This window comes from Anomalospiza imberbis, chromosome 8 (genome assembly GCF_031753505.1).
Source record: "Anomalospiza imberbis isolate Cuckoo-Finch-1a 21T00152 chromosome 8, ASM3175350v1, whole genome shotgun sequence".
NCBI lineage: Eukaryota > Metazoa > Chordata > Aves > Passeriformes > Viduidae > Anomalospiza > Anomalospiza imberbis.
In genome coordinates this window covers 5,411,623-5,424,692 of record NC_089688.1, presented here as the reverse complement: position 1 = coordinate 5,424,692, position 13,070 = coordinate 5,411,623, and the positions used below count along the sequence as shown (strand labels likewise).

Sequence of the window (13,070 nt, the reverse complement as noted above, 5' to 3'; positions counted from 1 at the left end):
ACTATTGCTGCTAGCCTGCTTTATTTTTAATCAGGGATGAACATATTATGTCAGGCCCAATATCCTTCTATGCAGTATCTGGTCTTCGAGGTGACAAAGTGGGCGCTCTGGGAAAGTGGTGTTTGGTTTGGTGTTTCTCCATGAGAAGCTCAAGTCCAGTGTACCAGCCCCTAGGAGCCGGTGTTCTGAGACCAGCTGATCAGTAGGATGAGTGCAGAGCAGTCACTGCTGGTAGCTGTTCAAGATGTGTGCATGCTATCTGAACCTAGGAATCCCACCATTTTTATTGCTTGAAAACTTGAAGTGATGATGTTGCTGTAGCTAGACTTTGGGTTGCCTCCTTGGAGCTTGTGAGATGTTAATCTCTGATGGAAGCTGCGTCATTGTATCTGAATGTATCTGGTGAAGACCAGTGGACTGTGGTGTTGCATGTGAAAACAACTGGCCCAGGAACATCTGTTGAAAGCTGGTCAATGTCCCAGTAACATACATTCCTGTTTGCTGAGATTTTGTCCAAGTATCTGTCATTACTTATTAATTGAGTCACAAATGACTGATGGGATGAGAAGGTTTCTCTGTGAATCATTTTACCTGAGCATTCTCTGAATTCAAGGTTTCTTTATTCAGAAATATCACACATCATTTTTAGCTTAGGTTTTGACATTTCATTACTGTGAAAAGCCAGAAGAAAACCCCTACCCTTCCCTCCCAATAATATCCTACAGACAAGGTGGTGCTATTTTTAAAGCTCTGTATATTCTTTCATTGTATTAGTTTTTTGCAGTACTTTGAAATGTTTTATTCTAATAAAGCATGGGTGGTAGGGTATTAATATTTTTCAAAGGCTGTGACTGAAGCAGAAACATTGAGATCAGTGGAACGTTGAGTAGTGACTGTGACGGTACTGCAGGAGAATAGTACTGTTGCAAGGCAAAAGCTGAGCAATGTCCAACTTTGAGTCCCATTACTTCTAAGCAAATGAAATTGTAACTGAATGCAAAATACCAGTGTGTGATTTCTGTGATTCTCTCCAGAGTTTCCTGTGCAGAGGTGGCGTAGCCCTGAAAATGCATCCTTGAGAAGTGACGGGATCCAGCCTCACTCTTACTGCCTCACAGAATGTCTTTCAGCTCTTCATGTGATAAGAGCTTCCCAGGAGCAGTAGTTATCTGGGACCTGGGCAGTTAGAGCTGGCTAAAGGAGTCCCTGAAATTCTTGCTCTGACCAGCCTGTTCTAGGGTGGGGTTTGTTTCGGGTTTTTTAATGGAACAACTATTTCTTCAAATTACTTTCAACTGATGTGGCTCTTAAGAACAACACTGAGGAAGCGTGGGGCAAGGTTTGAGAGTAAGGTACTCCAGGTAGGTTACAGCTGAAAGTCTGCTCAGGCTGTAGTTTTCTCCTGCTCACTTGAGGCAGGAACACCAAAGAATGGAATTTGGTGGCTGCTTTTTTAGAGCAAGCCTCTTGTCTGCTCTACACTAATAAGGATAAAGCTAGCATTCAGCCAAATCTCAGGGATATCTAAAATGTTAGCATAAAAGTTGTGGTCTGTGGTTTCAGTGGATTTAATGAGAAGATGCCTAATAAACTTTCAGCCTAGGTTCTCAGTTCTGACTCTGGATGTACTTTAAATGTGTTTATTCTTTCTTTTTTCAGTTCCCACTGTGTGATGGCTCTCACACAAAGCACAACGAGGAAACTGGCGACAACGTTGGGCCTCTGATCATCAAGAGGAAGGAGGCGTAGAGTGGACACTAGAAGCTACAGGATCAATGTCTGACAAATCTTCTGTTCTCTTGTAATTGGGGGGAAAAAATCCCACAAATTCTTTGTCATATCACTGACGACATCCCAATGTAGTATATACATCAGGCTTCAGCATGTATATTTTCTCTGGTGCTTGTTGTCCTTCAATCACTACAATGCATATTTTACTAAGCAGTCATGGTTTAAATTTTTTGTCCTGTAAAGTGTGCGTACCCTCTCACTGAGTGTGAAACTAAAATGAGGCACACAATGTACTTAATCAGGAAATAGGTATTAAATTATTTTCAAATACATGTGTATCAAAAGGTAGATAATAAAATCCTGGAGAAGTTCTAAAGTCACAGAGCTGGATAGGTATCCATGTAAAAGGCAGTGGCAGGGAAGAAATCACAGTGCCATCTTAATCTCTGATTGTGCTGCATTTTCTGCAGGTGTCACAGTTGTCCTGTTACACTACAGTGCTGTATGACTTCTGTAAAAGAACAAATTCAAATTGCTAGCTATGAACAGACAACAGAAGAGGCTGAAAGTAAGATGGGGCTAGAGGGCATCTTTACCTTTGATTTTACAGCAGCATTGAAACTTGACCCTACTTCCATTTGGTATCAAGAAAACACTCTCCAAACTGCAGACCTGTATTTAGAGTAGGATTAGGGAAATGGTCTCTAGAAATTTCTTAACAGATGAGTGGAATGACACAAAGTGCTCCAAGAGTGATGAGCGGTGGGGTGGCAGGGTTGTTACTGCTGTTGGAGAAAGCCTTAGTTTCACTTGCATTCTTTCAGTGAAGCCAACTTCCCCAGGCCACAGGATGCTTCTGTGGGGTGGCTGTGCTGATTAATTCCAGAAGCTAAAAAAAAACCTAAAACCCCCACCCGTCATCACCATCTGCTTCACCATTGCACTGGCTGGTTCTGGAAAGCTTTTCCCACTGTGAAGGGAAGAGGCATACCTTTCTCAATATGTGGCCTTAGGCTCTATGTGTCTTAACTCCTGCCTCCCTGGGCTGCTAATGTGGTTCAGCTCATTTTACCAAAAAACCCTGGCATGGATGAAGTAAGGTTTGAAAACAGATAGAAACAAGAAGGGAGGGAAGGAGGAGACAGAGAGAGCTCTTACTCTCCTTACCCATGGCACTTGTCTTCTTGTTTGGTATGGTTGCATTAATGGCTGTCATGTTGGTTTCCTTAAATGGCTTTGATTTATTAACATGCATGTAAGTACAAAGCAAAACCCAAAGAGTGGGGCAGCAGGGGACAATTTTGTACTAAACCCAGTCCATTAGTGTAACTGTGGCCTGCAGACGATTGAGCTCTGAATGTCCTCGGACAGAAACTACCTCAGGGCTACATGAAAGGCCTTGTTAGGAAGCTGACATTTTAGCCTGGACCCTTAAGGATTCTTCAGATGATCAGGGCAGGAGAGGTTCTGTTTGTATTATTTTTTTAAGGGTGGTTGGTACAACTGGTTAAAACAACTATGCAAACAACTGGTTTGCATAGTCTCTATGTGAGGCTTTTAGAGGCTGAGGTCTTGGCCAAGTGGTCTGGATTTGGGCAGAAGGCCCAGAATGTAAAGAAGGAGGCACAGGTAGAGAAAGGTAGAGTGTCAGGGTAAGGGCACTACTGTCCAAGAGACCTCTTGACTTGAAAGAAGTTGCAGTCAAATACGTCACTTTGTCTTTTCTGTCTGTCTTGAGTGTAAAGACACTTGATATTTTTTACTTTGCTGAGTACTACTGCATGTGGAAAGTTATTTTAACCTTAAATTATCAAATACATTTTATCCAAAGCAAAGTAACTTCTGTATTGTTAGAATATGACACTGGATATTTCTGTATTTTTGTCAAATACACATTTGAGCTCATCTTAATCTCAAGGTTGTAAAGTCTGTGTTCTCATGGCTATGCTCTTTCTTTCAGTAGAGCTGTACAGTGCTCCTGTAGTCATGAACCTGTGTCTGGAGTGAATTTTCCTTCTGAGACTCCTTTTCCTGTCAACATCAAAGCCTTGCTGCTCCTGAAGGAATAGAAATTCAGTGTTAATAGTCTGAGAAATGAAGTCCCGAGGTTTCAGATAAGTGTCCCAAGTCATAAAACTATTTTGTGGAGTTTGCCAATAAAATATTTCCGGGAGTTTGTGCGTCAGGGAAGTGGGCCCCATGGGAAGTTTTTATTCCTGAGAAGCAGAGTCTCTGTTGATTTACATCCTGGTGACTTTTGTTTTGGAGAAGTGCTGTATTTCTGAATGTTGCTTTGAGTTTTCAGATCTTAATTAGAGGCACGTACAATTCCTGTACTGTACCTTATTTATTTATGCAAACTGTTCAAATGTGATGATGAGAAGAGAGTCTTGGATTTGAGGAAACAAACTTAACCAAGCAGTCTCAATGAGCACCACAGAGAACACCTAATTTTTTCTCTTAATAGGTCACTATGTTCTAATGGATGGAGTGCTTGACTGTTCCAGTGTTTTCCTAAGTCTCTTTCTTTAGTGCTTTCCTCAAATAATCTCTAGAGTATGAAGTGCATTGGTTACATTTCTACCAGTTTTAACCATAAATTTAACCACATGATTCAAATGTGCAAGTTTGACCTCAGAATGAAATTCCTAATAGAAATCCTTCAAAAATTAAAGCAGAGGAAAAATCCCTCCCGCAGAGTAAAACTATTTTTGCTCCTCATTATTTTCAGCATGCAAGTGTTTGTTGGGAAGGTCAGGAAATTAAAGTACTGATTCTTGAGTAATTGAGTGTGACTCATTGGAATAGTGTGAATGTCAGGTATTTGAGTGCTTCTGTAGTCAGGATCCCTGAAGGGGAGAGGCTGTTAGCTACAGGTATTTCCTGCAGGTTTCATTGGAGCACTCTTAGTCTGCAGGCTGAGGAGGTGGTGGAGGCCAGCAGCCAGCACTGCAGCTACACTGCTCCACTGGATGGAAACAGAGGCCATGTATTGTGGTTTGACACTGGCCAAACGCCAGGCATCCATGAAAGCCATTCACTCACCCTCTCTTGCTCTCAGCTGGGCAGAGGAAAGGGAAAAAAATTAATGAAGGGCTCATGAGTTGAGATGAGGACTAGAAGAAAACACTCTAAAGGCAAAACAGGTTGAAATTTAAAGGCATAAAGTAAAATTATTATTAACAGAGTCAGAATAGGATAATGAGAAGTAAAAAAAGCCTTTAAAACACGTTTTTTTCCCCCAGCCCCTCCCTCCTTCCCATCGACAGTACAGGGAGACAGGGCGTGGGGGTTTTGGTCAGTTTGCCACTGGAGATCATCTTCTGTTTGCTCAGGGAGAGGACTATTCCCTCTGCTATGCTGTGGGGTCTCTCCCACAGGAGACAGTTCTCTGTGAATTTCTCTATCGTGGCTCTAATCTCATGAGCAGCAGTCTTGCCAAAACTGCTGCAACATGAGTCCATCCCACGGGCAAACAATCTTCCCAAAACTGCTATGATGTGGGTCACTTGTCCATGGGGTGCAGTCCTCTAAGGATAGGCTGCTCTAGTTTGGAAGCAAGGGCCCTCTTTCTCTGTCATTGGAAGCAGGGGCCCTCTCTCTCCATTCAGGTCTCCCACTTGATCACAGCTTTCTCTGGCATCCACTTGTTCCAGCATGAGCACTTCTCCCACAGGCTATGAGTGGATTTCTGCATCCCCCGTGGACTTCGTGGGCTGCAGGAGGACAGTTTGTTTCACCATAGTCCTCACCACGGCCTACAGCGGAGTCTCACCTCTGGTGCTTGGAGCATCTCCTCCCCTTTTCCACTGACCTTGGTGCCTCCACGTTGTTCTCCTTCACATGTCCTCACTTCCTCCTCTGACTAGAAGGAAAAACTTTTGCCTGTACCATTGCCAACAAGTTCCCCTACTTCCAAGGTTGCTGCAGGACCCCGCAGCACTGAGAAGTTGATCTCGTCCAGGTTCCGTGCCGGGGAATCGCTCGCCGTGTTTCCGCTGTCGGTCGCTGAGCGGGCAGTGGCGGCCGCTGCGGCGCCGGGGCCGCTCAACGCCTCTCGTCAGGCGGGGCTGGGAAGGAGAAGCTGCCGCCATCCCTGCCCTTCTGCCCGCGGCGTGGCTGGCTAGGGGTGGCCAGGCAGGCAAGGCTTGCCACAGGCTGTGCTGAGATGGCAGTGGTGCAGCACATCACTGCACACTGCACTGGGATGTCCGTGGTGGTGGCACCTTGCCACCCCTGGAAAAAAAAACTGTCTGCATGCTGTTTTGATTTTCTTCTTAAATAGGTCATCACAGAGGCATTACCAACCTCTCTAAATGGCACCATTTCCATCTTCAGAGCCATCAGAGATTGGCTCTGTTGGACATGGTGAATGCCTGCTTCTAGCAGCTTCTCAGAGAAACCACTTCTGTGGCCACCTCCCCCACCAGAAAACCAGTCCATGCCAAATCAACACACTCTGCAATGGCGCCTCCATGAGCACTAGGGGCTTTCTCCACAGCCATGGATTTAAGGGGTTTCAGCAGCAGTGCTGGCTGGCTGGCGGAGCCCAGGCAGCTGGAAGTGCTGCATAAATATGTTAGCCACTAAGCAGCATTTCATGCCTTTCATGCACTTTGAGTCCAGAAGTTGTACTCCCAATTGTCTGACAGTGAGCCTGCTAAAATTACCCATATTTTTGCTGTTTGGGCCTTGTTCTGGTGCTGTTGGGGTCTGTAAAACTTACCTTTTGCAGTTGTCCAGCAGACATGGATTTTCCTTTCAGTGTAATGCAACTGAAGACATGGAAACATGAGTCACTGTTGTATCACAGTTACTCATATCCAAGAAACGGAAGAACATTTTATAATAGCAGGAAGGATGAAAATGTAGGCATGAAACTAAACATTGGTTTTGCATAGGAACCTTGTCAGCTGGCTTCTCCTTAACCACCCTGGACGTGGAAGTCTCATGCTAAATCTGGCTTTTGTTCCAACTCCTGAAGCTTCAAGGTTGACAAAACCCACGCTGAGCTGTGACTGGATTAGGTGGACAAGAACAACCTCCTCCTTGCCTGTGGGCAGAGAGAGGATACCCAAGACCACTGCCAGGGACCTGAGTTTACTGGTGTTCACCATCGCTGTTTCAGCCCAGACAGAACGTTTCACGCAGACATTCAGTCCAGCAGTGTCAGATACCTGTTCCCCCAGTTGCTCTCTGTATCCAGGCTTGTTCTGCCTTGGTTTTCCTGCATTGATGAGTGGCTTCTTTGTTTTGCACTGTCATAATAATTTTCCTAGAGGCATGATTAATTTAGAATAGGTACCTGGGCCTGCTGCTTGAAGTTCTCTGATGCTTGTTTTCTATAGCTGCCAGGGTGTGTAGTGCATTTCTTGGCAGGATGATTTCCAAGCTGCCTAATGCAGAGAGCAGCTGAATAAAAACTAGATAACATAAAAATAAAAAACAAACTTGTGAAGAGAAGAAGAGGAAAAGGAAGAAAAATGATGTGGTGGATGGGAGGAGAGCATAAAGCTAGAGAAGATTTACCATCATGTAACAGTACTATATGGTAGCAAAAAGGGAAAAATAAAACAACACAATGGTATGTTGCATTAATTATATATCCTAATAGAGCCAGCCATAAAAAGTATAAAGTGGTGGTTCTTGTTAGCCAAACCCATGCTTCTCAGAGCTGAAGGGGTTATGTGTTTGAGCAGACATCTCTTACTGGGGTTTTTCTTCCTCAACTGTTTGTGAAATCCCGCAGTACTGGACAGAAAGCAGCACCCACCAGTGCAGTGGGTTCCTTTAGCAGTCTCCTGTCCCTCCACAGCCCACTTTGAAAGCTGTTTAATTAGATGTGCAGTTGTAATAAATAGAAGGAGTATTTGCTGGTATGCCCCCAGAAGTCAGTAAAATCACAATAGGTTTACAGAACTAGCTAAGCAGGATACAGTCCTCCTTTCCCAGATGCAGTTTGTAGTAGTAAGAAAGGATTTACCTGGCTTCTCAAGCAACTTCTGTTTCCTTCAATATATAGAGACTGCACAGGCCTCATATAAGCACAGATAGATCATCTCTTGTTGTGTTTTTCCCAGCTGAAGACTCAACCATCCCTCTTTCCTATTTGCCATTGCACTTCCCTTAATGCACTCTGCTCTGCATCCTTTTTTGTCCTGCAGACTGCGATTTTCTTTTGCTGTTTTTGTATGTGTGGCAGACTTACACGTTCTCCTTTCCAGGAGCAGCCTGTGCAAAAAAGCTTTCTGAGCATCCCAGAGATTACATCTGTAATGTGTAAAGCATTCAAGAATCAGTGTACTCCAAGCAGCTGCTCAGTAATGGCAGTGTTTGTTCTGTTCAGTCAAGTTAGCTGGCAACAGGCAGCAAAATGAATGATAAAGCCACACTGCATAACTTTTCTCAAATACTTTTCTACATCTGGAAAATATCACCATACATGGGTAAGACATGTTCAAGATGCAGTGTCTGTTCACTGCCAGGGCTCTTGCTCAAGATTTGGGTACCAAAACAATGGCCAGCACAGACTTCCACTGCAGTAATTATCAAATTTGATGCTCTTTTCAAACAGTGTGTTCTTTCAATCTCATTCTTGGCTTTAACAACTGTTCAGGTTAAATTACTTTTTAAGGGATGTGACTGTTGTTTTGCAAATAAATTTTGGCAGTAGAATACCATTTACTAGAACAGATTTTTTTAATGCCTGTGGGTTTAATTTATAAATAAGTGTTTAATTTTACTGCAGGTGGAGGCAGTGTCACCTCAAGGGAAACACAAACAGGCATTTTAAAGAAATCTCTTGACATGTTAATCACCTTAAATCAAGTTCTGGGCTTATCCCAAAGCATTAGGATGTGACTGTTAAAATCCAAATGCCATCATGAATTTTTAAACCCTGAGCAACCCCCGATTTCGACTGTACTTGGAAAAAATCCCTGTATAGAAGCACAAAAGGAGGATCTGTATCTGCATATAAGCCATGGGATCAGGAGATGGTACCAAAGACTTTGATCTGAAGTTTCTGTTTCAGATAGAAGCTCAGCTTCTTTCTCAAGGATGTCAAAGCACGCACATCTGTCATTGCTGTTTTCTAGGACTGGAGGCAGCTAAAGCATGCTTCAGCTATTCAGGCTCTCCACAAATCATGGTTTAATCTTTCACACCGATAGGTAGTGGTATGTTCCTGTTCTCTGTGAGAGACCAAGCATGGAAGTTGGACTCAGTACATATAATGCTGAGGCTACACAGAGCAACAAAATGACACCTTTTGTCTTTCCCTCAAAAGAGCTGCTTCCCAAAAGTTTTGTTGGCTTTTTTTGGCAGATGCATTGGGCTGATGATCTCAGGAAACTGTTAAGAGCAACTTCAGCGACTTCAGGCCTCTTTCCTGGGCCATGATGGCCAGTTCCATCATCAGCATCAAAGAGCTTTTGTTGTAGATGTCAGCAAACCCAGTGGGAAGAATGATGATGTCTAACTCCAGTTCAGAAGGCTGAATGATTTCCTTATTGTAATTATGCTATAATACATTAATATACTATATAAAAGAGGATACTAAAAACTACATGCTACTTTCTCTAACTATCATATCTAACCAACAACTCATGACCCTGTTCGCCAGAGTTCAGACACAGGTGGATCCGATTGACCATCAGGCCCAAACAATCCACTGAGATCCAACCTAGCGATCACTCTGGGTAAACAATTCTCCAAACACCTTCCACAAGAGAAAAACAAGGAGCAGAAATAGAAATTGTTTCTCTTTCATTTCTCTCTGTCTACCTTTATGAAAAATCCTGAGAGAAAGAGAAATGTGCTTGCCACAAGCTTTGGTTTGGATTGTTTTCCTCTACATGTGTTACCCTATGTTTATCTATTCTGAAACTCCTATGCCACCAGTGTGCCTTTTGTTCAATTTTGTGAGATCCTGCGGGACGTTGTCATTGGCTTGGCATTTGACTGCCCTAAGGAGGTCTGGAATACTTGTAGACCTGGAGATTTTGTGCACTCTCCTGTCTGCAGGTTGTGAATGAAGATGTTGAATAAAACCAGTCTCAGCAAACACCCACTGCTGCCTCCTCTCCACCATCAAAGCCCTTTCATTTGCCTCCCAGCCCTTAATCTACTCTCAGTTCAAAAATGAACTTTTCCTTCAAATACTTGGCTTGGTTTCTTAATTGATAACCAAGGAGTAAATAAAACCCAAGGATTCTGAAGAACTGTTGAAATGAGCTTCTCACTTTTATAGTCCTTGTATCTTTCTAGTACAGAACAGATCTCCCAAAATTTACAGCTGCAGTTCTGGTTGTAGAAGTGATCCAGAAGATACACAACTGCCATCAGTTAACCTTGCAGTAATTTTTTTTTTAATGTACCACATTATCACAGAGAGTGTAGGTTGGCTTTTGACAGCATCCCTTTGTTTTCATTCTAGAAAACCCAAATGGACCAGTTGCCAGGGAGGAGAGTAGTGTCACAGAGTTTGCATCCATTTGCCAGGTAAAATATCAATCATTGTGGGGCATGATGCCTAAGTGACAAGGCCATAGCTGGGAAAGAAAGCAGAATGGCACCCTTGAATTTTACACTTGCAGCAGATCAGGGTATGTTTAGATTTTCCTTCACTTAACAAGAACAAAACAGGACAGAATTCCTGTAAATTTAACAAAGGATTAAACACCTGAGTGATTTTAAGTGGTCACAATACAGCAACACTTCTGCTTTGAAATGGCAAGAAAAAGGAGCTGCAATGCAGCTACAACTTCCATGCTGCTCTGATGGTGTCTGCCTTGTGTTGTGTGAGTGGGACAGGCCTCCCTGCCTGCAGGAGCCCCACTGCAGATGCTTCTGCCTGTCCAGCAAATAACTGGTTTGGGTGATGGACACTCGCTCTCAGGCACACATGTATGGTCCTGGCCGGCTCTGTTGCAATCTGTTGGGCTGGCAAGAGCTATGCACATGCGGCAGCCTGACGCGGGAAGTGGCTCTGTGGGCAGCATGATCCACGTCTCTCACACAGACCTTGCAGAATGCACTGCTCTGGCAAAAGAGCAGTATTCTAGGTGAGGTATGGAAGAGGTGGCTGTGAACTACGTGAAGGTACAGTGAAAAATCCAGCAGAGTTTGCTGTCAGCATACTTCTAGAGTACTGATATTTTGGCAAAGACCCAGCCCCACTCCTCTGTTTACCTAACGTCCTCCTGCACTTCCACTTAAATAGGAGCTTATTTCCTGTACTAAACTTCAGTGCATCTTGTGGTTGGTTATTAACTAGCTTTTGTGTTTGAAAAGGGCCTTTATTTCAGCAGAAAGTGATTATTTTCTAATCCTCGCTCTGTTTGGGGCAGCTGTGCAATCTGCCCATGACACATCCTCTCACAGCACAAACACAGTCCTGGTATTTTCTAGGCGTTGTCATCAGACTGAATGAGGTAAGATTGATCTTCAGCAACAGTAAGAAAGAGTAATCCAGAATTAACTATAATTTTGCCAAATGCGTTTTGTCGGGGGAACTGGAGGAGATTCTCAAACAAATGCCCCTCCTTTAGGAGCTGTTCACAGCCTCTTCTGCTTTCTCTTGGAGTGCAGTCGCACAGCCTGGAAATGAGAAGTTTCCTCGGGAATCTTGCTGGTAGGTTCAGTTCAGTGCAATCTCTTACAGGATCACACTGTGGAGAAAGGATTTATTGCCATTTCTGCTATTCTCTCTGTTTCACTTGTTCATTTTAGGAGAAGTTCCCAGAAAGATTAGTGAACTCCATGTGCTGAAGTGTGAGGGTGGAATGAGTGAGTGGAGGATAGTCTTACGTCACTTGATTTCTGTATGCATAAATCTGACTAAAGCAAATGTCAGGGAAAAGGAAATAGTCAGTGTTTGCTTATTTCAATTACTCATGCTTTTGTATTTCTTTTAATGCCCTCCAGGCACACTTCTGTTAGCTGCAAGAATATCTAGCAGCTCTGCCGAGGACTAGGTGCTTGAATAATCTTTAAATTCTTTAAATTTAAAGGTTTTTTTGCCTTTAAATCCCGTTCTTTCTTCCACTGAGATTTTGAGTTCGGGCAGATTGCAGTAGATGGGCACTTAGACAACTTTGAAATGCCATCTCTGTTTTTCTGTCTGTGTTTAGACCCAGATTGGCTGAAGTGCCTCGCTTCGCAGAGGGAAATATCTTTCTGCAAGGTTCAGGTTGACATCCAAACCTTGCAGCAGCTACTGCTGTCAAGACTGGGAGCCTTCTATCTGCCAAACACACACACTTGTGCATTTTTTCACTGTACACCTCACTAATTCTTGTGCAAGAGTTGGCCAGTCTGTGGTATTTCTGTCCTGTGCCAGCACCCCCCTGGGAAAATTCATCATTGGGTACCTGAATACAGGAGCTTACTTTTGCACCCGTCTGGCTCCTAATCTTTAGAGCTGTATGGTAATGACTGATGAAAAGGGGATATTCAGGAGGGAGAAATGTTTTCTGTCCAGCCTTGTTACTTCAGGAAGGATCTTGCTGAGTTGTAACCCCTGTCTGCACCACCTTATCCAGTTAAGTGTGTAAAACAAACTGTTCCATGAACAACGAACTAAGAAACTCAGTTTCAACAGATTTATGTTTTGCTCTTTTCTCTCACTCTTCAAGTTTTAATTTTCCCCGTGACCTTCCTGCTCCTCTGATACTCTGATTTCCCCAGTAAATCCCTTAAATTGACATCACTTTTCCCAGCCACCTGCCACATCTCCACTTCTCCCAGCTATGGGATGGCAAAGAGGTGGTAAATAGCGAAGCTCATCATATCGAGGTTTCTCTGATGTCAATGCCAATTCTTTAATATGCATCAGGCCATGTTATAAAACCTGGGAAAACAACCTATATCTGCTAAAATTTTCCTGTCTCTGGCCTTTTTTTCCTGTTTCTGTGTTCTACTAATGCTAAACAGAACTCGATACTGGCAGATATCACAGCAGAAGTGCAGATTTAATACTCACAGCGATCTGTTCATTTTAGAAGAGATAAAAACAGCAAAAAGAAAAGGCAGTGATTACAGGCTACTAAATAGCGCTGATATAAGCCCTAGGGAAGTGTTAATGAAGTCTCCTAGCCAAGCTTTGGGGCTGCTTTAAGGGCTCCTTGTCAGCTGTCAAGGTTCATACTGTTTGCACACCTCGGCTGGATCTCCCTTGCAGTCACTCCGATCTACTAGAGAAGAAACTGAACAAACCTCGGCGTGACGGTAGATTTATTTAAAAGCGAAGAGGATTCGGGGGTATTTCAGGTTACCGAGAACCAGCGGACGGGAACGCCCCCTGCCCGCCACCGCACGGTTCTGCCGGCGCTCGGGGG

General features: G+C 43.6%; 1 protein-coding gene and 1 long non-coding RNA gene across 6 annotated transcripts in view; one reads left to right on the top strand and one right to left on the bottom strand.

Annotated features, from left to right (window-relative positions):
- Positions 1 to 4,516, top strand: part of CISD1 (CDGSH iron sulfur domain 1) — an 11,864-nt gene extending 7,348 nt beyond the window's left edge. For 3 of the 5 annotated variants that reach the window (XM_068197062.1, XM_068197065.1, XM_068197066.1), the window contains exon 3: positions 1,660 to 3,642. In XM_068197062.1, coding sequence (XP_068053163.1) covers positions 1,660 to 1,749 — 90 coding nt within the window. In that variant the 3' untranslated portion in view covers positions 1,750 to 3,642. Of the gene's footprint in view, positions 1 to 1,659; positions 3,643 to 3,691 lie in introns of those variants that run through there. The other 2 variants (XM_068197064.1, XM_068197063.1) reach the window with 2 other exon arrangements.
- On the bottom strand, positions 2,323 to 13,070 carry LOC137477828 (uncharacterized). Its single transcript, XR_011001203.1, has 2 exons — positions 12,949 to 13,070; positions 2,323 to 11,402 (listed from the first exon to the last, which is right to left on the bottom strand). It is a non-coding gene; the product is annotated as an uncharacterized lncRNA (long non-coding RNA).